General features: G+C 42.0%; 2 protein-coding genes across 4 annotated transcripts in view; one reads left to right on the top strand and one right to left on the bottom strand.

Moving 5' to 3' along the window:
* The first annotated feature begins 124 nt into the window (after nucleotides 1–124).
* Nucleotides 125–18,428, top strand: EIF2D (eukaryotic translation initiation factor 2D). 3 transcript variants are annotated; one of them, XM_033917918.1, is made up of 15 exons: nucleotides 127–322; nucleotides 1,695–1,885; nucleotides 3,532–3,615; nucleotides 4,797–4,887; nucleotides 5,574–5,681; nucleotides 8,423–8,694; nucleotides 9,424–9,541; nucleotides 9,998–10,043; nucleotides 10,143–10,246; nucleotides 11,191–11,352; nucleotides 12,182–12,271; nucleotides 13,938–14,033; nucleotides 16,637–16,757; nucleotides 16,893–17,067; nucleotides 18,240–18,428. In XM_033917918.1, exons 1-15 carry the CDS (start codon nucleotides 267–269, stop codon nucleotides 18,308–18,310), a joined length of 1,785 nt encoding a protein of 594 aa, XP_033773809.1. In that variant the 5' UTR covers nucleotides 127–266; the 3' UTR covers nucleotides 18,311–18,428. The 3 variants fall into 3 exon arrangements, with proteins under 3 accessions (XP_033773810.1, XP_033773809.1, XP_033773811.1); XM_033917920.1 differs by lacking the exon at nucleotides 127–322 and having other exon boundaries at nucleotides 1,751–1,885; nucleotides 4,797–4,853; XM_033917919.1 differs by lacking the exons at nucleotides 11,191–11,352; nucleotides 12,182–12,271 and having other exon boundaries at nucleotides 125–322.
* A 1,856-nt stretch (nucleotides 18,429–20,284) lies between these two features.
* RASSF5 (Ras association domain family member 5) overlaps nucleotides 20,285–26,902 on the bottom strand; it is a 53,710-nt gene continuing 47,092 nt past the window's right edge. The window contains exons 4-6 of the mRNA XM_033917921.1: nucleotides 24,715–25,012; nucleotides 23,691–23,806; nucleotides 20,285–21,932 (exon numbers count right to left, since the gene is read on the bottom strand). Of these exons, the coding sequence (XP_033773812.1) occupies nucleotides 21,780–21,932; nucleotides 23,691–23,806; nucleotides 24,715–25,012 (567 nt within the window). The 3' untranslated portion in view covers nucleotides 20,285–21,779. The remainder of the gene's footprint in view (nucleotides 21,933–23,690; nucleotides 23,807–24,714; nucleotides 25,013–26,902) is intronic.

The raw sequence follows: 26,902 nt of genomic DNA, 5'->3' as shown, positions 1-26,902 counted from the left end.
GCGTCATCCCGTCTCAGCTCTGGCTTTTGCCATTGGCTGCGCTGCTTGCGCTCGCCGCCCGCGTGCCCACGCCCTCGCTCTGCCATTGGTTGCGCCTGCTCGCGCTTTCGCTCTGCCATTGGCTACTCGGCGACAGCCGGGAAGTTCTCTCACGTACTGAACCAAGATGGCGGCTCCCAGGCAGTGATGCAGGAGCGGCTTCCTCGCCTTTCTGCGTCCCGGGACACAACCCAGCATCCCCGTCACCGTCTCCGGGGGTCGTAGGCATGTTCTGCAAGGCTTTCAGGGTGAAGTCCAACACTGTCATGAAGGGGTCGGACAGGTGAGCCTCGGCCCTCTTCCCACTCACGTCTTCCGCTTTTTCTTTACAGGGTGATTATTAGTGCCGTGTAATAGCTGCTATCTCTTCTCTATGCGCACCTGCCTGCACTGGCTTAATGTGATAGAAAAGACCTATAAGAACACGAGAGTAGTCTTCTGGGTTAGACCAATGGTCCATCCGGGCCACTATCCCGTCTTCACGGAGGCCAATCCAAGTCACAAGTACCTGGCAAAAACCCAAAGAGTAACAAAAGATTCCAGAATCCCAAAGAGTAACAAAAGATTCCATGATCCCAGAGTACCAACATTCCAGAATCCCAAAGAGTAACAAAAGATTTCGGAACTCCAAAGAGTAACAACATTCCATGCAGAATCCCCAAATTGTAGCAGCATTCCAGGGCAGATCCAAACAGACTGGGGATTTTAAATTACAGTCCACTTGAGGGGGCAATACTTTCAAAATAGAATAAAACACAAAAGACCCCCCTCTCATCAATACTGGGCAAGTTTCTCAAATAATATCATCATATATCATGTAAAGGCTTTAAAATATTTAAATGTGCTCATAAGCTCTTCAGCAAGGCGCCACAGTAGCGGTACAAGCCCCTTTCCAGCGACATTGTACCACTGCTGTGGCGCCTTTAAATATTTAAAAGCCTTTAAATGTTGTATGATGATATTATTTGAGAAACTGATCCAGGGCAAGCAGAGGCTTCTCCCATGTCTATCTCAACAGCAGACTATGGACTTTTCCTACAGGAACTTGTCCAAACCTTTTGCTTTTATACTATAAAAAGGTTACAGTATATGCTCTTATGTGCCTTGTTATGTAACCTCTTATAAAATGAGGAAAATATTAGTACAATCTATCCTTTTTTGGATACTAATATCATTTCTGTTACATCTACTCTGGAGTCTATACAGTAGGTGTGTTATCTCAACCTGCGAACCGGGTCTTGCAGAAAACCACATACTGTTTTCCTCTGCTCCTCCCAAATAGCTGAGAAGCACAGAACCCCCTATAGATTTTATTTCTGCAAGCAAACCGTGCACAAATGCTTCTGATCTGCTCTGTTACTTTTTCTTATTATTTGCCTAAATGTAACCATGATCTGCAGTTAGTGCAAAATTATCATCCAGTTTCTTTATTGAACCTTGATTATAAAATAATTGCTAAACACAAAAATGTTGGTTCATACTCTTCACAGGTTTGGCTTCCCTGAAACATGCATAAATCTAATTACATTTTTGTCCTCTTGAGTCCCCTTCACCCCCTTATCTACGTTTTAGTGAATGAACTGGGTAGATAAAATGTTGATAGCAGTTTTAAACTTTAAATTTTTATGACTGAATATGTATTTTGTGTTTTGCAGGAGAAAGTTGCGCACAGATGTGGTAACTGCGTTCCCAGCACTCAGAAGTGAGGAGCTGTCCGAGTTCATACCAAGCAAAGAAGAATTGAATTTGGTGAAGTTGTACACCCATAAGGGAGAGGCTGTGACTGTTTATGTCCAGAACAGGAATCCAATTTTGTTTGAAGTGGAAGGAAGACTCTATCCAACAGGTACTAGTGATAGTGTTAATCCAGAGTATCATACGTATAATTAGCCAAAGAGCCATAGAAGCTGTGAAAATGTTTTATTAAACTAGTTAACAATGCCCCTGAGTTGTGGTACAGAAGCTTTTGAGATTGTTTAGTTTCCTTTTTTAGATGTGATGAAAAGAGGATGTAAAAACTAACCTACATCTTTTTCGGGAATGTATTATGTTGAGCTATTAAAAGGGTTCACAGCCTGCAAACTGGCCACATCATTTTGCATTGGTAGTTCAAATGTTAACATTATCACAACTCGATTATTGTAATTCTTTATATTTGAACTGAAGTTGATATATGGTTTGAAGAGATACAATAGTATTTTTATATTCTATAAGAAACTTCATTGGTTGCCTATAGAGAAACTTTAGAGTTTAAAACTGTTTTTTTATTTTATTACTTATATACCACTTATATCCTAAGTGGTTTGCATTAAGGTACTTGAGCATTTTTCCCTATCTGTCCTGGTGGGCTCAAACTCTATCTAGTGTACCTGGGGCAATGAGGGGATTAAGTGACTTGCCCAGGGTCACAAGGAGCAGCGAGGGATTTGAACCTAACCCCTGCGCCACACACTCCCACAAAGGCAGAGGTTTTCCGATCATCTCACTATGTTCTTTTCATGTTTGCATTATTCATCTAGCAGACTGATTTAATTCTTCTTTTACATATGCTGCTATTGTTATTTGGAATGATTTACCTATAAAAATAAGGACAGAAGTTAGTTATTGGAAATTTCATAGAAAGTCGAAAACATTTTTATATGATAGATTGTAAAGGAATTGTATTTTCCCATAGAATTATTATGGCTTCTTTGAGATGTAAATCGCCTTGAACTAAATGGTATTAGAGCAATTTAGAAATCTTGTATTAGATTAAATTAGATTTCTTAAGGACTAAAACTGTATGTTTTGAACAGTGAAACTGAAGGTTGAAAAACAGCAATTAATGAGTTTTTTTCAGGGTAAAATAATGAATTCTCTGGGCTCTATTGCATGATGCATTTGACAGTAGAGCTGTTATAGTTATATTTCTCTTTCTCTTTATTTTTTCCTCTTCTTCCCTTTTTGACCTAGTTTTCCTCCCTATTTTGTCTATTTTTTGTCTATTTTGTGTATTTCGTATATATATATCACAGGTCGGGAGTAGGGGTGGATGGGGGGGGGGTTGGAGGGTAGTTTGGATCCGGTTTTCTACGGTGTATTCTAATGTATGTTATAGTATTGGGATGCTATGATATGTCCTGGGGGGGGGTTTCCCGAGGGTTTTACATGGAAAATTGTATTGAGCACCTCTTGTTCCTGAGACATCTGATCTTGGTTGTGTTTATGACCATTGCTCTCTGTATGCCCGGTAGAGCGTTTTTTTCTGGATTGATGGATGTCCCTTTACTCTGTTATGTTATGTGTGTACTGGTTTTCTCAATAAAGCAATATTATATATTTAAAAAAAAAAAAAAATTACTTGAGGCAGTGGTAGTCACTCTGATGAACTCTGCCAGTGGGGAAGCATAGATTCTTAGCTGGCCTTTTATGTCTGCTTACTTTATGGAGGATTGGTGAGAATGGGAAAGTCGTGTATAATGCTAATGTATATATTTTCCACTTTCTGGCCAGTGTATACTCTTTGGTCTTATTCAGACCTTCTCCCAGCTTTTGTGACATGGCCCCCTGTGCTGCAGAAGCTTGCTGGAGGAGCAGGTAAGAAAGAAGTGTTTTCACCAGTAGATTTTCTTAGCAAGCATAAATAAATTACATTTACAGTACAAACAGAAAAGGGGTATCAGCTGCACATAGGAATGTTCCTTAAGTACTTGTAAGTGATAGGGTATCAGGCCACAGACTGCTCCAGTGGCAATGATGAAAAAGGTTTTATGGTAAATAGAAATAGAAATGCTGAGCATACCACAGAACAAAAAAATGTTTGATTTCCCATCGGTTGCAGTGGTTCTCAACCCTGTCTTAGGGGACACCCTCCCCCCCCAGCCAGATGGGTTTTTAAGATATCCCTAATGAATATGCATGAGAGAGATTTGCATTCCATTATTTGCAAATCTCTCTCATGCATATTCATTAGGGATATCTTGAAAACCCAACTGGCTGGGGGGTCCCCTAGGACAGGTTGAGAACCACTGGGTTAGAGGATATTGTTACAAAAAATTTCATAACAGATTGCTCTCATATCAAGCAGCTATTTGGGATTCCGTTCACCGCCGATTATTCTTTACTTCTACATCATATATGAATTTTAGAAAACAGTTAAAAACTTACTTGTATGATAAATTTTTTAAATTGACAATCACATACCTTCTTTTATAATTTGCTGCCATCCATATAGAATCGTGGTATACAAATGCTATGTTTTATTATTATGTTTTCTTAGACTTCCTTGGCTGGCATCACGATTTGTTCTAGTTTTCAGGGTCTCGCTGCGTCTGGGTAGGTAGAACTGACGTTTCAGCCATCATGCACACCCTGAAGAAAGCGCAGCGTGATGGCTGAAATGTCAGTTCTACCTACCCAGATGCGGTGAGACCTGGAAAACTGCAACAATCAAAATCTGATTAGTTTGTACTGGGCATTTATTGTATTTTGAAATCTGACTGTAATCTGCCTTGAGCTCAAGGTGGAACACAAATTAAAAATATAGAAAAAAGTAAGAATGGGACATCATTAAAGCTGAGAATAGATTTAAATATGCTTTGAGGGTGATGGGGTCTTTGCAACTTTAATATCGGTCTTGATTATTCTTAAATAATTTATTGGTTACTGGTTTGGAACTGAAGAAACTTGTATCAGGGTAAAGATTCAGGTAACAATATCAGCAATTCAGTTTTCACAAAGTCTTAAGAGAATTTTAATATATTTTTTTTTGTCTTCAGATCTGATGCTGCCTGGTGTTGTACTGCCACCTTCTGGTCTCCCACAGGTACAGCAGGGTAATATATGTGCTATTACCTTAGTGGGAAACAGGTACAAACTTTTTTTCCCCTCCAAAATGAAAATATTATAATTTCCAATGTTTGATAAATAATTATTTAAAAAGAAATACTAGAATTCTGATTGCATGCTATGAAAGGGGGAGAGGTGTTAAAGAAGTTGTTAGCAGTGGCCCAATTATTCCAGGGTGTTGCATTCTGGTTAATATTTGTTTGCGAGTCCTGATCACTTCTTGCCCACTTCTCCTTTGAATCTTTTGGGAGCTCTGTAGTGATACATGTTGGTCATGTTACATGCCTGAACCCCTTCTGGGCTGAGACATGAGTAGTGTTGGAAGGAGTATGCCTTGATAACTTTGTATAGTTCTTTCGTAAATTAGTCAGTCATATCTCAAAGTAATGTAACTTGTTATAAAGTTGTGGGTCATTTTTTTTCCCCTACCTGAGATCCATGTGATTAAACATTTAGTGAGTTACAGCAGTGTCTGCTTGTGTCCATGTACACAACCGATCGTAGACTCTTTTCTCTGTCAATGGCACTCTATAGAGTGGTTTCCTCGGTCAGCAATAAGGAGACAGACATAATGTTCATTTCTAAGTGGGAATGCAAAGGCTTTGTGGATATCTGCTCCCAGCTTTAGAATGGTAGCTTTCTTTTTACTAACACGTCTGATATTTCTGTGTTAAAACCCATATTTCCTTGTTGGAACTTTTCTACAGAGCTCCTGTAGCTGTAGGGATTGCCACCATGTCCACTGCTGAGATGCTGGGTGCAGGGATGAAAGGGAAGGGTGTTGCTGTTCTGCATACCTACACTGACCAGCTATGGTGAGTACTCAGACTTCTGGAATCAGTTGGTGTGACGTTGAAGCGTGACTGTCTTTCCACACGTCTCCCTTCTCTCTGTCTCTCCAACATGTGTAACATATTTCCTCTTCGTCCCTCAAAACCTGTCCGTACACATGGATTTGTACTGTCCTAGCAGCAGTTAGAGTCAGAGAACTGCTGATTTGATGATATTGTCATTTATAAGTGCTTGTGCAGCCCATATTAGCTAGTATTTCTCTGTCTCCAGCAGATGGTAGATGAGGAGAATGTCCATATTTTGATATAAAGATAAGAGATAAAAGAAGATTGGACTGGGATCAGCTGTGCCTTTCCATAGATCCTGTGGGTTTGCAACCCAAGGGTTCCAGTTCTTCCCCCACTGGTAACTGTTAGGGGCAATGGGCTAAAGTGCCTCCAGTCCTCTTCCTCCCCTGATTTTATGTGGGCAGGGGTAAGAGGTCTTGACAGAAAATATAATGACTCTACAGCAAATATAAAATCAAGTAATTTTGGGATTCCTCAGGGATCAATCTTATCACCATTAATGTATTTCTGGCACCCTTATTAACTCTCAGTCAATCAATAGGACTGATACCCTTTGCCTACGCTGATGACGTGCAGCTTCTGTATCCTTTAGACACAAATGTAGCCGGTGACATCACGGAAATCAACGATAAACTCTCAAAAATTACTCGATTGGCTACAGGACAATAAGCTAGCACTTAATACACTTAAAACTGAAATCATACTTTTTCCCTGTAGAGAGGGGCTAGAACTAGGAACCGATATTATTATGAATAAAACAATCCTTAAAGCAGTTACAAAAGTGAAAATTCTGGGAGTTATGTTAGATCAAAAATTGAATTACCATGAACAAATTAGCACACTAGTAAGAGCCTGTTTTTATAGGCTAAGAATGATTAGATCACTATCAGTTTTTCTCGATGAATCAGCGCTAAATATTTTAATACATTCACTGGTAATATCAAAAATTGATTATTGCAATGCCCTATATAAAGGAGCCTCTTTAAAAGAATACCACTTTTAAAGGAAAAACACTGGCTACCAGTAATCCATAGAATCACTTATAAGATAGCTCTACTTACTCATAAAATACTCATGAATAAAGCCCCAACATTTCTAGAAAGATATTTAATGCCATACTCCCCATTAAAATCTTTAAGATCTGAAGTCAAAGCCCTATTAACAGTCCCTTCTTTAAAAGTTATATACACTAGGAGAGACATGATCTTTTCTGTTTCGGCCCCCCAAATCTGGAACTTACTTCCACTTAATCTAAGAAAAAAAAAACTATTGAACAAATTTAAAAGTTTTCTAAAGAGCTGGCTTTTCAAAGATCCCCCCCGTTTTGTAATTTGACTGATTGTACTGCTGTGGTGGTCTGAGGTATTTTTTTGTTATAAATAAACAATTGCAAAAAAAAAAAAAAAGAGCTGGCTTTTTAAAGACGCTTTTTAACAGATCAGTCTTACTATATTTTAGGGTAGGACGAGGAGGTTCATTGAAATTTGTGGGTATTTGTCTCCTATCCTGTGTGTACTAAACCTATACTCGATTTTATTTTTGGTTTTATTTTTTAATATTGTAATTTAAGCTGCCCTTTTCCCTAATGTTTTAATGTCAATTAGCAGTATATGTGATATATATGGATTTTATTATTTTATCTGATTTTTATCTGATGTAAATCGCATTGAAATGAGATTTTGCGATCTAATCCAAGAATTTATTAAACTTGAAACTTGAAGTAAAGTTATAAAAAAAAAAAAGAAAAAGAAATGATGAGGCAGTTGTAAAAAGGATTCTTCTGGAGACTGCCAGATTGGGGGGGGGGGGGAAGGAATGAGCCTGTGCTGGAGCCAAGATGTCAGGGAACCACGGGCGATGGTGGCACAGAGCAAAATGCGGTAGGTTTTGTGCTCCACTTCAGTATCAGCATTAGAAGCTCACATTGCATGGGGTGCTTAGTTAGATTTTTTTTAACCTAAGACTCCCATACCATTTTAATTTTATTTTGTGAAGGTGGGATGGGGCTCTGTATATTTAGTCATCAGCATTTTTTTTGCAAAGGCCAGCTTGGCCATTGCAATTTTTCTTTTGAGTGGAGGAGTAGCCTAGTTGCCTGAGAAATTGAGTTCAATCCTCAATGCAGCTCTTTGTGACTCTGGCAAGTCACTTAACCTTCCACTGCCCCAGGTGCAAAATAAGTACCTGTGTAATATGTAAACCACAGAAAGGCGGTATTTCAAGTTGGGAACCTGTTTCCCTTTTTGTTTACTAGCAGTTAAATAAGAATATACTATTCATTTATAACAAAAGTACAAATTATGACTTGAAATTTCTCATATTAAGGAATGGAGGGAGCCGATTATTGTACATTCTTATAATTTAAAGCACATGGTTTGTATTTCAGAAAGAAGAAAGCAACGTGTCTTAAGAAAAAGCCCCTAATTTAACTCTGAGGTTGTAACATGAGCTCTTCAAAAATGGGATTCTTAATCAGGAGTAGATTCTGAGCAGTGAAATGTTTTTGACTGGAGGCAGTGCTTGCCTGCTCTCAACTGCTCTGGAGGTTATGAGTCTCTTCATTTAAGGTGTTCATCCCCACCCCATAATCTGCTGCCACGCTGAACTTAAGAAATGTCTAGGCTGGACTTGTTGGCTTTTCTTTCTTGTAAAATCACTTTGAAATCAGAATTATTATTATTTTTTTTTTTTGAAAGGGCTTTGGGGGAGAAATGTTTGCTACCTATAATTGCTTCCCTTGAGCTGGAGACCACAAAGCCTGGCAATGCTAGTGAGGAGGAGGAGAGACAAGCAACTTGTTTACATGACCCATCTCCAGCTCCATGTCTGCAAAATGCCACTGAGAGCTTAAGTCTGAAGGAAGCAGAGAATGATCTGATGCTGCTGCCACAAGAGGACCTGAAGAACGCAGAGGACAGTGCAATGCAGCCACCACAAGACGATGTGGAGGAACCCAGAAGCTCACAAGGTACTCGGCCTAGTTTTGATGGGCAGCTCATCCTTATCGGCGAATGAAATGCGAAGAACAAAAAGAAAAGAGCACCTTCACAGAATAAAGCACACAATAAACCACAGCGAAGATGACCAATGGCTCTACAAACTTTATTGACTCAAAGGGACTTGACACGTATGTGTTTCGGCCTACCGGCCTGCACCAGGGATATCTAAATAACAATAAAAACATAATACAATTAATGCAATGTTTATCATTTGTTTTTATTATGCTTTTTTATTTCTAATTTATTTTTAATCGCTTATTTTATGTTAGCGCTGTTTAATATGTTTTTATTGTGCAGGCCGGTAGGCCGAAACAAGTACGTGTCGGGTCCCTTTGAGTCAATAAAGTTTGTAGAACCATTGGTCTTCTTTGCTGTGGTAAAATGAAACGAGGCATTTTCTGATGCCTTCAAACATGCTGCGATTACATCACTCCTCAGAAAGCCTTCTTGCCCTTTTATCATTCATCTCCCTGCGTGAGTTATTTAGTTCAGCATTCAAAGAGCCCCTGCAGTCCCAGCACTGGCCACATTTGTAGACAGGTTTGCTGTTTTCTACCCCAAAAGACAAAGCAGCACCTTCCCCATCCCCCAGCGACAGGGGTGTTTGTCACCTGGACTCAGGTGGTTGGGGGGGGGGTCAGCTGTTAAGCTCTGTCACATGTGGGTACTATTAAATCGTGTTTTTTCCCCCTCCCCAGAACTGATGGATGAGTTGCTGCTTCAGTGCTTTTTCCAGGCTTTAAAAAGCAGAGTGAAGAAGTTGGACCTGCCTCTCCTCACCAGCACCTTCCTGCGCAATTACATGTTCTCCTGCTGGTAATGAAATATTTACAGACTGAGTGCATTTGAGAGAGCTATGTGAAAGCACTGTGCTCGTAGCTACTTGAAGCTCCGGCTACTTAGGTCACCACTCGCTAGTGGAAGAAAAGAAATAAACTTGGTCTGTGGGACATGGCTGGGAGGCGGTGTGAATGTTTCCCCTATATTTTGCTCTCTGCTTCTGCAGGAGGATCAGTGTTTGGTGTTTTGTTTTGTTTTTGAGAAGGGGGAGGTTAAGCCCTACTTCTAGTAAAAAAAATAAGTTGAAAGATTTCCCATCCCTCTGATTCATGGGATGCAGCAGGTTTTCATCACCTCTGTCGTCTTCAGTTACTCTCTCATCTCTCCATAAGGCATCTCATATTATCCAGTATACTAACCATATGTGCATGCTGGTTCGTTCCAATACAGATTTTGTGTGTGTATTGAATTCATTTTCTCTCAACATAACAGCCCTGAGGGAAAACAGATGGACATTAAGAAGTCGAGTTACAAGAAGGTGAGAGCTGGTGTCGGCAACCCTTCCTTAGGTGATTTCTTCGATTGTAGGTTGTTGCGGTCTCTGACGCGGTCTTTATTCTCTGTCTCCTGTACACAGCTGTCCAAGTTTCTGCAGTGTATGCAGAACAGAAAGATCCTGCAGGTGAAAGAGCTGAGCAGAGGTGTGGAGAGCATCGTAGATGTGGACTGGAAGCATCCAGAGTAAGAGACACCCATGTGTATTTTCTCTCACCTGGTCCTCAGACAGATCCTTGTTTTTAGGGTGCCTGATTCATTTTCATATCCGGATTGGATTTCCTTATTCACCTTTTCAGATTTGAGCTCAGGAGGAGGAGAGGGCTTACTGTCTGTTTGTGACTGAAACAGTAGCAGGTGCAATGACTTGCTTGAGTTACGAGAACAGCCCTGGGAGAAGTGAGATTTGAGCCCAGGCTTCTCTAGTTCTCAGCCTCCAGTTTTAACCGCTAAGCCACTCTTAAAAACTTTCTGTCCCTTATATCTTCTCTTACCTGATTCTGCTGTTAAGTAGGACATGATGGAAAACATAGGTGGTGGCTTTGGCAGGAGTTGGGTAGTCACAAATTTTAATAGGAGAGCCTCAACCATACAATAGGTGATACCAGTGTGGCAGGGCTCCAGGTGTCTGCTCAGCCCTTTCCCTCTGGGTTCAGTGCATGCCATTTCTGCATTTGCCCCATATTGGAGAAACTCCTAAGGCAGGGCATGTTTTCCGTATAATTACAACAGAATTCAGGCAGTTCTCGGCAGGGTTTCCTAGAGGCATGCAGATCAAATGCTCATGACTTAGCTCACACTGTGAACAAGAAAAGTTTATTGAGCCCAAAGTAAAGACTTTCTTAATGCAGAAAATTCTTTCCTTTATTGTCTACATTATTTTTGTAAACCACTTTGCTATTAGCATATGAAAGACAGTTAAGAAAATGCTTGAACATAATCCAGAAAATAACCTTGGTGGGGGATGGGGGGGAGTAAAGACAGGCCTTTGTTGACCTGATTTAAGCTTTCCTAGCAGCATTGAACAAGGCTTGACATGACTCTTTTCAACTATTAAACACAATGTGATTGCTGGGCTAATAAAAATTGAGGAAAATAAAGGAAAAGCACTTTCCTGCTTTTCATTTCAGTATCCGAGCCTTTGCCAGTATCCCAGACTCAGCATGCACAGTGCAAGATTCTGAGAAGAGCAAGGAGAAAACAGGGGAACAGCTGTACCACCCCCCTGACATTGTCCCACTCTATGGCATTTCTGCTAAGATGCTGCCCCTGTTCCAGGAAGCAGGACGAAGGTAACTCCAGTTGCACCAACACAGTCGTCCTGCTGTCGCATTACCAAACCAATCTTATTTATTCATTCAATTTTCTCTACTGTTCTCCCAGGAGAACTCGGAACGGTTTACATGAGTTTATTCAGGTACTCAAGCTTTTGTTCCTGTCTGTCCTGGTGGGCTCACAATCTATCTAATGTACCTGGCGCAATGGGGGGATTAAGTGACTTGCCCAGGGTCACAAGGAGCAGCGTGGGATTTGAACCCACAACCCCAGGGTTCCGAAGCTGTAGCTTTAACCACTGAAAATATAAGGGGTTTTTTTTTGTTTGTTTTCTTTCATATTTAAGAGTAATTCCATGCTGTAGTTACCAGCAAGGTGGAAAACGGACTTCCTTTCCCAAAACTGAATAAATGTTTTCAAGGTGTGGTGCTCTCCAGTGTTTTGATGTGATGATCAAGTCATAAAATCAAATTTGGTGCATAACAACTTGCAAAGTTCTTTTATTTTATTTATTTATTTTTAAATCATTTATATTCTGCATATCCTACAATTCTATGTGGATTACAAATTATTCAGGTACTCAAACATTATTTTCTAACTGTCCCGGCGGGCTCCCACTCTATCTAATTTACCTGGGGCAATGGGGATTAAGTGACTTGCCCAGGGTCACAAGGAGTGCGGGATTTGAACCCACAACCTCAGGGTGCCAAGGCTGTCGCTGTACCACTGCACCACACACTCCCACAAAGAATGTAAAGAATTACGTTTTGGTACAGGTCTGACAGACATTTGATCTCAGAATAAGAATCGCAGCACAGCTGTTTCTCTCTTGTTCTGCTATTTCAGGAAAGGGGACGTCCTCTCCTGCAGCGATGTCAAGAGCTGTATCATTAGCTATGTGAAAAGCAACAAACTTGTTGATGAAAAGAATAAAAAGTGAGTAGGAGGAATCGGAATCACGTTCTCAGTTTGAGCTAAAACTGTTTTGGATGGCTTGAAGCTGCTGCAGTAAGTCCTCGGTTCAAGTATTCCAGCAGCACCTAGAGAGTTTTAGTGTAGAAATATTACCTTGATATTTGGACAAACAACTAAAATGCAGAAACGGGAAAGTTGGAGGAAAAAAGCCTCAAAGTCCTAGTGCACACAGCATGATAACTGAATTGCCAAACAGTAAGCAGGACTTGTTTCTATCATGGGCAAAAACCCTCCAAATCAAATAGAACAATGTTTAGTTTAAGGTAAGGCAGTTTCAAACAGTAAACAGATTATCTGTAAACATAATAACATAGTAGATGAAGGCAGATAAAGACTCGAATGGTCCATCCAGTCTGCCCTACCTGATTCAATTTAAATTTTTTCTTCTTAGCTATTCTGGGCAAGAATCCAAAGCTCTACCCGGTACTGTGTTTGGGTTCCCACTGCCCGAATCTCCATCAAAACCTACTCCAGCCCATCTACACCCTCCCAGCCCTTGAAGCCCTCCCCAGCCCATCCTCCCCCAAACGGCCATATACAGACACAGACGCAGACCGTGCAAGTCTGCCCAATACTGGCCTTAGTTCTTCAATATTGACTATTATTTTCTGATTCTAGGTCCTTTGTGTTCATCCCACCCTTTTCCTCTCCACCACCTCTCTCGTGAGCGCATTACAGGCATCCACCACCCTGTCCGTAAAGTAGAATTTCCCAACATTGCCTTTGAATCTACCACCCCTCAACCTCAAATTATGTTCTCTGGTTTTACCATTTTCCTTTCTATGTAAAAGATTTTGTTCTATGTTAATACCCTTCAAGTATTTGAATGTCTGACTCATATCTCCCCTGTCTCTCCTTTCCTCTAGAGCAGGGATCTCAAAGTCCCCCCTTGAGGGCCGCAATCTAGTCGGGTTTTCAGGATTTCCTCAATGAATATGCATTGAAAGCAGTGCATGCACATAGATCTCATGCATATTCATTGGAGAAATCCTGAAAACCCGATTGGATTACAGCCCTCAAGGAGGGACTTTGAGACCCCTGCTCTGGGGTATACATATTCAGGTCTTCCAGTCTCTCCTCTTACGTCTTCTGGCGCAAGCCTCCTATCATTTTCATCACCCTTCTCTGGACCGCTTCAAGTCTTCTTACATCCTTCACCAGATACGGTCTCCAAGCAATCTTGTAATTCCCGACAGGGACCCTTTTCACCTGTGGCTTCGTCAAGGGATTGTAAATTGCTGTAGATCGCCCATAAATTTCATTGGGTTCTTTTTGTGAAATTTATGGGCGATGTACAGCACTTTACAATCCCCTGATGAAGCCACAGGTGAAACGGGTTCCTTGTCGGGAATAACAAGATTGCTTTACAGATCATCTGTTTAGAGACTGTTTGAAACTGCCTTACCTTGAACTAAACATTGCTCTATTTGATTTGGAGGGTTTTTGCCCATGATAGAAACTAGTCCTGCTTACTTGCACTGGGACTTTGAGGCTTTTTTCCTCCAACTTTCCCGTTTCTGCATTGTTTCTTTACATTTATTTGGTGGCGTCTCTCCTTGATATCTGGTCCATATGCTGGTGGAGATTGTTTACCAACTTTAACTCTGGCTTTCTTTTTTATTTTTAGTTTTGTGACAATCAATCCCATTCTGTGTGACTGCGCGCTGGAGAAATCAGAGCAGAGCGACGTTGCCAAGCTGAAGTGGGAAGATCTGCTCAGCAGGTAATAAAGAAAACGCCAATATCCCATTCACACCCCTTTACATAAGGGCAAAGGCCTTTCCTAATTTAGCTCTCTACTTCTATAAGGGTATATTTGGGTGCAGGGTTTATGACTCCAGGTTTGCTAATACAAAGAAATACTTAAGACCCGATAGGGAAAAGAAGGAATATGGCTTAAACGGTCAGACTTTTGTCCCTGTGGACAAACGGAGAGGCTTCCTATGAAGCTCTTCTGGGTCCAACACAGGATCCTTGTCAAGAATTTGGAGGAGTGGGCAAATAAATGGCAAATGAACTTTAATATAGAGAAATGCAAGGTCATGCATATAGGGAAAAAGAACCCGATGTTCAGCTACAAAATGGGAGGATTAGTACTAGGGGAAAGTAACCTTGAAAAAGACTTGGGTATGCTGGTGGATACAACAATGAAATCAATGGCACAATGTGCAGCAGCCTCAAAGAAAGCAAACAGAATGTTGGGTATTATTAAGAAGGGTATTACAACCAGGACGAAGGAAGTCATCATGCCGCTATATCGTGCGATGGTGCGCCCACATCTGGAGTACTGTGTCCAATATTGGTCACCGTACCTTAAGAAGGACATGGCAATACTTGAGAGGGTTCAGAGAAGAGCGACGAAAATGATAAAAGGTATGGAAAACCTTTCATACGCAGACAGATTAGAAAGGCTGGGGCTCTTCTCCCTGGAAAAGCAGAGACTCAGAGGAGACATGATAGAGACTTTCAAGATCATGAAAGGCATAGAGAAGGTAGAGAGGGACAGATTCTTCAGCCTATTGGGAACCACAAAAACAAGGGGGCACTCGGAGAAATTAAAAGGGGACAGGTTTAGAACCAATGCTAGGAAATTCTTTTTCACTCAGAGGGTGGTGGACACCTGGAATGCGCTTCCGGAGGTTGTGATAGGAGAGAGTACATTACAGGGTTTCAAAGAAGGATTGGATAAATTCCTGAAGGATACAGGAATTGAGGGATACAGATAGAGGTAGAGATAGGTTATGAAAGGGTATAGATAGAAGGAGAAAGGGGACTAAAGGGTTTTAGACAAGGATCACCTTACAGGTCATGGACCTGATGGGCCGCCGCGGGAGCGGACTACTGGGCGCGATGAACCTCTGGTCTGACCCAGCGGAGGCAACTTCTTGTGTTCTTAATGGGAGAAGCTGGCCTGAAAGTTGCTTCATTTTTCAGCGTTGAACAGCACATTTCATCCAATGGTGCCATGGACAGATAAGTTCAGAAAAGCCTGGAAAACCCATTCCGAGCATGTGCCAGCCCTTCCCCCACCCTGCTATGCTCACTCATTTCCTGTCGAGTGTGTTCTCCAACAGTAGGCAGGTTCATCTGAGAGGGGAGATGGGTCGGCTTTTGTGACAGACTTAACCCTGCTGTCCATAGAGTAACATAGTAGATGAGGGCAGACAAAGACCCAAATGGTCCATCCAGTCTGCCCAACCCTAAATTACTGACTTAATTTAAAATTTCCTTCTTCTAAGCTATTGCTGGGCTAGAACCAAAAGCTTTGCCCGGTTCTATGCTTAGGTTCAATCTACTGAAGCTCCCTCCAGCCCATCTCAGCCATCGTAGCCCTCCCCAGCCCATCCTCAACCAAACAGCCATATACGGACACAGACCATGCAAGTTTGCCCAGTACTGGCCTTAATTTTTTCTGATTCGAGATCCTCCATCTTCATCCCACACTTTTTTGAACTCTGCCACCGTTTTCTTCAGGAGCGCATTCCATGCATCCACCACCATTACACACTGGTGACTCCCAAGCACAGGGCTGTGGTCAGATGGAGCTGGGTAAACGCAAAGATGGCAACAATGTGCATGTCAGCATGAAGTACCAACAGGTGATTAAAATAAGGGAAAAACTGTAAAATACTGTGGGTTAGGCATTAGAGATTACCAGGGTATCAGTAGGGGGGAAATAACTATAGAGAACAGTATTCGGAAACAAATTGGTTGGCAGGGTTCCAAAACCTGACTAAGGGGGTCTTTTACTAAGGCGTGCTAGCCAATTTAGCGTGCACTAAATGCTAACGTGTCCATAGAATATAATATACATTTGCAACGAGATGCAGACACTTTGGCCAAGGGGGCAGGGGCTTCCTGCACTCACGTGTCTTTTCTGTCCCTGGGGTCTAAGCAACTGTGCCAATAGACCCAGTCAGAGCTAGAGGGGGAGCACAGATAACAAAATGATGAACAGCAGAAAAATACACATACTTGAGAGGAAATGGGTGAACCGCTGCTTGGAAAGGCCTCTCTGGGCTCTAGGAAAGATAAGCCCTGTCAGTTGTTGGAGAAATGGGAATCCTTCTCCTTGAATTGCTTCATGTTCTTTGATTAATTGCCTTGCTTTGGTCCTTCCTATAATCTTTAAATAAAAATTTGTGTAAAATCTCTTAAGTATACCTGGAAAAAGTAGTAAATGAGTATTTGGTGTGATTTCCATTTTAGAACGTGGGCAATAGGGGGAAACATTGGCATGCAAATGACATCAGAGGTGCAAGTAAGGCCAGTTTTCTTAAGCAGGTACAGCTCCAAAGCCGCCTCTAAACCTAAACCTTATTTCAGGTGTATGGAAAGACTTCAGCCCTTTCACCAGCTCAGCTTCCATGGCCAAGAGCCCATGATTAGGAAAGGAAGCCTGGATCCAATTGATATCATTGTGGCACAGAGGGCATCTAATAAAAAGGTACCGCTTTTGCCTTGCAGTCATAGATCACTATTGTATTCGTCAGACAGAATTTGTGCTAGGTATGACGTACAGATACCGGAGCGAGCCCTCCTCTCCCAGGTTCACACAAATCTATCTTCTTTCGTTGTGCAGGTCACCCTGATTAAAAACCTGGAGCTGTATGGGCTGGACCCACACTCTGTTGCCGCAGTGCTGCAGCAACGAGTCCAAGCCAGCGCCACAGTCACTGCACTTCCTGGCTCAAAGGACAGAGCGCAGGTCCAGATCCAAGGCAATCAAGTTACTGCTTTAGGGAAGCTTCTGTTAGGTGAGTTGTTATTAATCGTGTCCTTGATGGGTGTTTGCATATGACAGGGAGAGCGGGGCTGGCACCCCCAGGCTCTGTTTATGTCATCTGTTCTTTATTATGATAAACAATGCGTACTGAAGTTACTAGTGTCCCTATGCTCGAATTGGGCTAGTCATGTGCTCTGTAGATGTCTCTGTTAGGATCACGCTGCTCCTTGTGACCCTGGCTAAGTCTCTTAATCCCCCCATTGTCCCAGGTACATTAAATAGAGTGTGAGCCCACCAGGACAGACGAGGAAAAATGCTTGAGTGCCTGAATAAATTCATGTAAATCGTTCTGAGCTCTCCTGGGAGAACAGTATAAAAAATTGACTAAACAAATAGTGTGAAAAGTTTCAGCCTATGATAAGCAGAGCTGGTATTGTGACATCATAATGCCTCATTCTACCAATAAGAGCCAACCTCATCAGTGATGTCACAATGGCTTGATTGTCCTATATGTGGCTCACTATTACTACATTTTGATTTCTAGAGTGGTGCAGTGGTTAAAGCTAAAGCCTCAGCACCCTGAGGTTGTGGGTTCAAATCCAACACTGCTCCTTGTGACCCTGGGCAAGTCACTTACTTCCCCCATTGCTCAGGTACATTAGATGGAGTGTGAGCCTACTGGGACAGAGAAGGAAAAATGTGAAGGCTATTAGTGGTTTATAAATACTAAAATAAATATATACAAGCTTGAAGGTGAGGTGGCGTGAATATTACAGGCCACTCGCTTTTGGAACTGTATACACCAGGGATCTCAAAGTCCCTCCTTGAGGGCCGCAATCCAGTCGGGTTTTCAGGATTTCCCCAATGAATATGCATTGAAAGCAATGCATGCACATAGATCTCATGCATATTCATTGGGGAAATCCTGAAAACCCAACTGGATTGCGGCTCTCAAGGAGAGACTTTGAGACCCCTGGTATACACCCAGCTACTCAAACATCTTTCTCTGTTAACAAGGGAGAAGCACCTGCCTGTGGCATGGTTTTATCTACCAGTCTGTCCCTCCTCTTCGGTAGAGAGAAAAAGTTCTTGCAGTTATTCACATATGGTAGTGGTAACCACTAGCCAGTCTTAACCCTCCAGAAGTGGCCTGTGAAGCATCCTCCTCCTCCAAACGTCCCTAACCTTGTACTTTCCTTGCAGAGGAATACAGCCTGCCTCGGAAATATATCCAAGGCCTGGAGAAAGCACCAAAGTCCAACAAAAAGAAGTGAAACCCATTTGGAATGAAATGCATCACCTCCCTGGAGCAGGACCTTTACAAAGTTGCACCTCTTGAAAGAGGACTCCACTGTCTTTAGCTATAAAATAAAATGAAAGATTTTTATTTGAGGTGTCCTTTTTTTCCTTTGTTAATTAGCAGACTGCTGCAGCTGATCCTTTATGGGATTTTACAAAGGCCCCAAAGCCCAGAGAGATTTAAAGGGCTTCGGGACTGTTTCCGCGTGGCTTTGTAAAAGAGGCCGTTTATGTGTCCTGCTGAATCTCAGGTTCCCGCGCTCTGCTTTTCACTAGGGGCCTATTTACTCCTATAGTGCTACAAGATGTTCACAGTGCTGTACACATTATATGCCGATACTTTCCCTGTTCCCAGTGGGCTCATCGTCTTAAGTTTTTATTTATTTGGTATCTGGCTATCTTCTAAAATGTAAACTTTGCTGCTCTCTCTACAATCACTAATACTTATATTTTCCTTTCTTTAAAGTTTTTGTAAACGGTGCCGATGCAGTTTAGTTTATCTGGGGCGTTGGAAGGATAAGTGACTTGCCCGGGGTCTCAGCGCTAACCCTTAGACGACAGCACTCCACTCACAAAGCTGTTCTGTTATTCCTTTGTGTGCGTTAACATTTACTTTGGGGGATGGCTGTGGTCTTGAGTTGTTGCTAGGAGCAGGAAGGGATCGTTGCCTGAAAAAACCTAACTAAGTTTATAAAATAGTATAAAAGAAACAAAAAAATTCTATTGGTCTGACGAGGATAGGACACTTAAAGCCATAGACTATGAGTCTCTGGTGGTGTCGCTGAGGACCATGAATGATTGACTGAGAAATCCTATTGGTTGCTATCTGAATATACTAACAGCCTCCTAATTACTATCGTTGTGATTGATTTCTCTGAAAGCTAATTTCATACTGAGTGCCTTGAATAGCTAAATTAACATTTACTGTGGCATCGCCAGCACTGGTACATTATTTAACACAGGGGAATTCCTCCCATCTTAACAGAGCAAAGCTATCTGCGTCGATTCAGGTGAAGGCAACTCTATCCTGTCCTTTGCGATGCAGTTACCCTCGAATTCCAGAACGTTTTGTGCCCAGATTTCTGAGTAAGGTCAGTTGGATGTGTAACTTGGTGAATGGTTGATCAATTAGCTATAATTAGTGTTAATTGGCAGTTAATGCATGTAGCAGCCCTTTGCACACTCAGATTCCAGAGCGTGCAGCTCCAAGTCTGGGGGAGGGGGATCGGGCAAGGGCAAGTTGGGTTTTGGAATGGTAGAAATGATGCACCTGACTACCTACTGTGACAAAGTTAGGTGTGTACCTATGGATTTGGACAGTTCCACACACCACCACCATTGTCAAATTCACACTTAGGCACCAAAGATTCTATGCATTAACTTTAATGCACCTTTAAGAAGTCTCTCTGTGTTAATTGATTGAGGAACTGTTGGGAGTTCAGTTACTGCATGTTGATTTTGGCAATTCGCATGGTAATGGAAAAAAATCTTCCTGTACTTCTGTGAACAGGGCCTGAAAGCTTCCTGTTGACAGGTTCTTCACCCTCTCCTGAAGGATAGACTAAAATACCAAAAGGTTATATCATTAAATACACTTGGAAGAGATAATACCTTGTGGTGGTTTACCCAGTCAAACTGCGACTGCCTCTTCTCTCCCGACTCGTGTCAAAAGCCAGGTCTTAACTTGGGCCAAGGTTGGTGAAAGGAATCTGGACTGTTGAAGAACCTCACAGAGGCCTTGAGGAACCACACTCAGAGCGAGAGAACAAGCACTTCAGGAGGTTCAGGATTTTTGGCTCCCACGTGGACCAGGGAATGTCAAGCACAGGCTCAAGAAGTGGACTTGTCAAAAAGGGACAGTCGGAACTGGCTTCATTCATTCTTTATATTTGGTGAGAGAAACACTTCTGTGCACTTAGAGGAAATGTGATTCAAACCTAGGAACAAACCAGCATTTAGAATTTTTTTATTTTGTCATTTTAATACCATTTTAAAAAATGTACAATATTTTCCTGTGAGCTAAATTTTCCAGATACTTTATATATAATTTAATACAATTCAGGCAAGTTGTAAAAATAAATTAAAAAGCATGTTACAAAAATGCATTTTAAATTTTGACACACGCTTTGTGCCTCTTTTTCGAGTAACTTTACGGTAACATGCCACCTCACCTCCTCCCGCTCTGCAAGGGCACTGCCAACAGCCATACGTACACCCCTTCTGGAGCTCAGGGCACTAGAGAAGATCTCTGCACCTCTGTAGGACTCTGGCATTTTGGGGGCTGCTTCCTCCTAACAGTAGCAGGGATGGGTTTGGTTACGGGAGGACAGCAGTCGCACTGCGTGTGATTTGCTTAAGTGAGACAGGGATGTGGCTAGAGAGGACAGCAAAATAACTGATACCTGCTGGGCTGGAAGCACTCTCTAACCCATAGCTCATAAGACTGGATTGGACAGTACAACATCCAGCCCTACCCACAGTTTAATTTTGAGTCTGACTGTACAAACAAACTTCTGTGTAGTTTTGCAAGCTCTCATGCACGATGTTACAGATGGTAGCATATGATTTATCCTTAGCAGGAGAAGTTATATGGCCGTCCTACTTCAGGTAGGGCATTATAGGTGTTGCCATACCAGGTGTGTCTAGGGAAGGTATTTCATCATTTCCCTCCAAGTACAGAAATTCATGTAATGACAGTTCCCATTAGTCATACTGTTGCATACAGCTCAATGGACTGGCTCCTGCCCAGAGTATATATTTTTATAATATATAAATAGATGAATCTTTTGAAGAATAAAACCCCCAACCAAACCATGACTGTACCGTTTTGTACATGCACATGAAATAAATCAATGTTCTGTAAATGGTCACTATTAGTTGCTCTGTGCAGCATAGTTTATGAGCTGGGGCAGGAAAGACAACCAATGTAGCTCAAGCCTGTTTTATCCAAAAGGATCTTGATTTTTACAGTTTCAAATTACTCCTTATTTTTTTTATTTACACACTCTGAAGATAAATTAGAGCCTGCAGACCAAACCCTGGCTTCATTCTGTGCATGGATGAAATTGGCTCAGCCTCCTTCGTTCTTCAGCTCGTAACCAAGATCCTTTTCTCACCAGAACTGGTGTGTTTGTTTGCAAAGTTGTTCATTTTGCTTGGCACCTGCCCAAATAGCTCGGTTTAAATGGTTGCAAACTGTAGCACAGAGAAACGCATCTGGCCTAGAAACACACATCTCACATTATCAGGGACTCAGCTGAGGGGGTGATGCAACGACTGCATTCATCACAGCCCATTCTTTTCCGGATGTAGCTTCAGCCTGAGCCCAAGGTGGCCACTTAAAGCCCAGTCTCTGTTTCGTTTTGCACAGGAAGTAATGGTTGCAGGTTCCAGAAACGCATTCGGAGCTTTCCTCCTTTGTTCGGTTTCTGGCCTTGGGTCTGGTTATGCAAGCTTGGTATCCGTTTCTTTTAAGACTTCTCTTAGCCTCTGCCGGAAAGAGTCATATTTCTTTTGAACCTGCTGGATTTTCTCTTTTTCTTCTCTCTCCAGGATCAGTAGGAAATTCTGTAGCTCAGGAATAGAGAAGGCATCCCACTGTCAAAATGACAAGAAAAAGAAATCAGTTAAGTGACTTTTCAGACAGGTTCTGCTAGGTGGGGTTGGAAATCTGCTAATGCTTTGAACAGAGGGCCTGGCCCTGGCCTTGTAGAACATCTTTTATTGAGACGAGACCTACCGCTCTTAAAGAGTAGCAATTTTCAGCACCTAGCAGCCCCTCATGTTTGGATTGGACAGAAGAGGGAGCAGTTCATTAAATGGCCCCCAGAGGGCAGTGGGATGATCTGTGCTGAGGTGAGGAGTGGCCCGGTGGTAGTGGTGCTGCCTCAGTACCCAGAGCCTGTGGGATCAGATCCCAATGCTGCTCCTTGTGACCCTGGGCAAGTCATTTAATCCTCCACTGCCCCTGGTATAAAATAAAGCCCTGTATAGCTCATATGTAAACTGCTGTGAATGTATAACCACAAACAAAGTAGTATAGAAGTCCCTTTACCCTAATTGTATTTATTTATTCATTCGGTTTTGTATACCGTTCTCCCAGGAGAATTTGGAACAGTTTACATGAATTTATTCAGGTACTCTAGCATTTTTCCTTGTCTGTCCCAGTGGGCCCACAATCTATCTAATGTACCTGGGGCAATGGGGAGATTAAGTGACTTGCCCAAGGTCACAAGGAGCAGCGTGGATTTGAACCCACAACCCCAAGGTGCTGAGGCTTTAGCTTTAACCACTGCACCACACTTTCTACCCAGAATACCTTTGACCACACACTAGCTTAGTGTGCATTTCACATTTAACCAACTGCCCAAGGACTGATGTAAATGTTCGTACCCATCTGCTGGCAGGTGTGCAAATGAAGCCATGCTATAACCACACCTGCCCATGCCCACACTCCTTCTAGGCACACGTTATAGAATAAGGGTGCTGAATCGGAAGCCAAAGACAGGCCTCAACAATGAGACGAAAGCACACAACGAGGGAGTGGTGAGGGCAGGATGTCAAAGAGATCAGCCAAGGGTGTATTATTCAAAAAGGTCACTTTATTGAGCCATTACGGCATAGTCATCAACAGACACGACACTGGCAATGTTTTGGCATCTGTGCCTTTATCAAGAGTCTGGCTTGAATGACGCACAGTGCATATGTGCAGTCGGGGAGACCCGCTGTGGCGATATCAATGGAAGCGAAACTAAAAACTAGTGTTCGATACATATGCACTGTGCTTCATTCATGCCAGCCGCTTGATAAGGGCACAGATGCCAAAACACTGCCAGTGTCAAGTCTATTGAGCCACTGTGGCATATCCATCAATAAAGTGACCTTTTTGAACAATATACCCTTGGCTGATCTCTTGCCATCCTGCCCTCACGACTTCCTCGTATAGAATAAGGGTGTACAGCTGATCTGTGTGCTAACTCCTAATTACTGCCCAATGAGTGCTTGTTAATGGCAATAGCTAATATCACCCAATTAGCTAATTAATAGCTAATCTGTGATCCATGCCCAGGAAGATGGGATTTGATGTACCACTTTTCTGTGGCGTCCATCAAAGCAGTTTCCATATCATATACAGTTGCCTGGGCAATGAAGGGTTAAGCGATTTGCCCAGAGTCACAAGGAACAACAGTGGGAATTGGACCAGGGTCTCCTGGCCCTCAGGTCACGGCACCAGCCATAAGGCTACTCCTCCTCCTCTCTGTTCTTCAAAGCTTTGAAAATTGAAAGAAAAAAAAAAAAAAAAGAGGGTAACATGATGCAGGTCTGTTTGGAATATTTCTAGGAATTTCTCTGTACCTCAACCTCTCCTGTTTCATTCTCCTTCAGTACAAATGTGAGAATGTCCGTGTCGGGTCCTGCCAGCAGCCGGAGGTGCAAGGGGTGATCGGTTATGGGTAGCTTCTGGAGCAGCACTGCAGACAGACAGATAGACAGACAGATGTTAAAGCCTCCTCTAAAGCGGAAAGGGAGTGGCCTAGTGGTTAGAGCCCCTGCCTCAGCACCCTGAGGCTGTGGGTTCAATCCCCTTGCTCCTCCTTTTCCCCAGGGACTGTGAGCCTGCAGGGACAGAGAGGGAGAAATACTTTGAATAGAAGCAGTATATGCGAAATTAAAATACTACTTCATTCTGCAGGAGCTCAGAATAGCAGAAAGGAAAGATGGTGTGTCACGGGAGGAGGGAGCTACAGCACAAGGCATGAAGGCTCCAGTTTGGTGCGGTGAATGGAGTTAATTGGGGGAACAAGAAGGTTATAAATTATGTAATAATCTGATTGCTTCCATAGTTCTTTGCATCTTGTATAGACTTAGCCAAAACTGAGCAGTGCTTAATATATGTACTGAAAAAGAAAGACCATGTGCCCGGAGGTGGTAACCTAGGCAATTGCCCTGGGGCACCCTTTCCACAGGTGGTCCCAAGCACATCCTGAAAATGGGCTTCAGGGTTTCCAGCCCTCAGTGAATCCACTGCTTCATGAGACAGATGGATTCTGGTCTGTGTTCTACAGAATGGCCCTAATTGTTTAGCTTGTAAGCTCTTCGAGCAGGGATTGTTTTCTTCTTTGCGACTGTACAGTGCTGGTAGCGATATAGAAATAATAGTAGTAATTACAAACCCTATCCAGCAGGTGGAGTGCCAGTATGTAGGAAAGCAGTGTGTTATAGCAGGGGACCCCCTGCCCCCTCTGTGCCCAAGCACAGGCCTCTCATTCAAATAAAAGTACTAGGAATAAAGGTCATATATAGGCAATTAATTAAAATCAAAGAAATACTCAGCCCTGGAGTGAGAATTACAGCACTCTTGAGATGGGCAGCACTCTACCTTGTCCCTCTTTCTTCAGTTGCTTGAAGAGTGCAAACTTTTGAGGGTTGTCCAGCACCATGAACTTCTTGAGAAGCCCCTGAATCACCTCCGCGGCAGTCGTGGTGCTGCTGATGTGCAGCTGTTTCACAGCGTCAAGGGGAAGATAGAAGGACGTCCTCCTCTCGGTCTTGGCTGCTGGGTTCACCTCTTTCAGGGCGTCGTAGATGGACTGGGGTGGGATGCCTGCGGGCACAGTTACTGGCCGGCGCAGCTTTAAATGCACTTTAATGAAGCCTGTGTACGTCCCATCTTCACTCTACCAGAAAAGGGGACAAGGTCAGCTATCCTTTACACCACTTGCATATTTTGATTTGATATGCTGCTAGCCCATACGTATTAAGCGGTTTACATTACAGACTGTCCCAGTGGGCTCACAATAATAATTTATTCTTATATACCACCTGGCCGTAAAAAAGTTTGAGGCGGTTTACAGTAAGAAATACTGAACAGTCGGTAGAAAACTACAAATCATCAGAAATAGAATTAAAATTAAAATAAAAGCAAACGATCGAACAGCTGAGTTTTTACTAGTTTTCTAAAAGTAAGGTAAGAGGAAGCATGCATAAAAATTTTCCCAAATCAAATCGTTCATTCTGCCAGCTTGAAAAGCGAGAGTTCTAGCCAGATATCTCTTGGACCTACAAGCTTTTAATGTTGGATAGGTAAACAAGTGAATTTGATGTGCAGATATTAGAACAGTCTAAAGAAAACTGAAACCAAATAAGCAGGAGCCATACCAAATATTGACTTGAAACAGATGCAAGTAAAATTTGAATAGAATTCTTGCCTCTATTGGCAACCAATGCGATTTTTTTAAATAAGGACTAATAGGCTCCCATTTTTTCAAACCAAAAATCAATCGAACCGCTGAATTTTGAATAACTCAAAGTCTAAGGGTTTCCTTTCAAGTTCCCAAATAAATAATATTACAATAGTCAATCATACTTAATATGGAAGACTGGACTAGCAAACAAAATGAGAAAGCTTCGAAATATTTAATGGTTCGGAGTTTCCATAAAGCTGAGAAACATTTTCTAAACAGTTGGTCCATGTGTTTCTCTAAAGTAAGATGTCAGTCCAGCGTCACACCCAAAATTTTTATGGAATCGAGTACAGGAAAATCCTGACCATTCAAAAATATCGATGTGTCCCTAACTGTGTCATTGGGACTTGCCAGAAAAAAACCTAAGTTATATTAAAGATAGAAGATGAAACTAATTACTAAAGAAACAGGAAGAAAAGAAATGTGCTTTAGCTACAAAAAGGCAAAGCAAAGAAACAACCATGTCATATAAATCAATCATATTGCGTTCCTCTAATCCAGATATATCAATACCACTGTTGTATAAAAAAAATGGATTTCCTGATTGCCTTAGCTATCCACCATATTGTTTCCAATTGGAAAGACAATTCTAGGCTTAATTTTTACGAATGGTGGAATCACCTTTGTGTCATCAGAAAGAACGAGGAAATAACATTCAAACAAAATAACAGCCAGATTCACAAAAATTTGGACCCCTCTTGATGAATGTGTAAAGACTCAGGTAAATCCTAACTAACCTTACTTTGTATATTAACTATACTGTATTTTGCATATTATTATGTATATTTTGGTATCTGGAGCTCATTGTTGTGTTTTATTCTTATACTTTTGTATTTGTAAAATTTCAATTAAAAAAACCCAAAACAAAACAACCTACAGTATCAAGGCATAAATAAAAGTAGAAAGCAAAGAGAGGGAAAAATAGGTAACACCTACCAAAGAAAAGTAAGTCTTATCTATATATATATATATATATATATATAAAATCGGAGGTATGTATGTGTGTATGTATGTGTGTATGTGCCGCGATCACGCAAAAACGGCTTGACCGATTTGAACGAAACTTGGTATGCAGATCCCACACTACCTGGGGTGATATGTTCTGGGGGTCTCGCGGCCCACCTGCACACGTGGGCGGAGCTACAAACAGAAAATCAGATTTCTCCCATTCATGTCAATGGAAAAAAGTGTAATAAGCTGCCATTCTCACAGTAATTCAAAAACGGCTTGACCGATTTGAACGAAACTTGGTATGCAGATCCCTCACTACCTGGGGTGATATGTTCTGGGGGTCTCACGGCAGGTATGTAAAAAATTAATTTC

Source organism: Geotrypetes seraphini, chromosome 13, assembly GCF_902459505.1.
Source record: "Geotrypetes seraphini chromosome 13, aGeoSer1.1, whole genome shotgun sequence".
Lineage (NCBI taxonomy): Eukaryota > Metazoa > Chordata > Amphibia > Gymnophiona > Dermophiidae > Geotrypetes > Geotrypetes seraphini.
This window is presented reverse-complemented; position numbering and strand designations above follow the sequence as displayed.

Coding starts and splice junctions, on each gene's coding strand:
- EIF2D (XM_033917918.1), top strand. CDS start 267: ATGTTCTGCAAGGCTTTCAGGGTGAAGTCCAACACTGTCATGAAGGGG. Junction 8,695..9,423: donor GGAACCCAGAAGCTCACAAG/GTACTCGGCCTA, acceptor CCCCCTCCCCAG/AACTGATGGATGAGTTGCTG. Junction 16,758..16,892: donor AGAGGGCATCTAATAAAAAG/GTACCGCTTTTG, acceptor TTCGTTGTGCAG/GTCACCCTGATTAAAAACCT.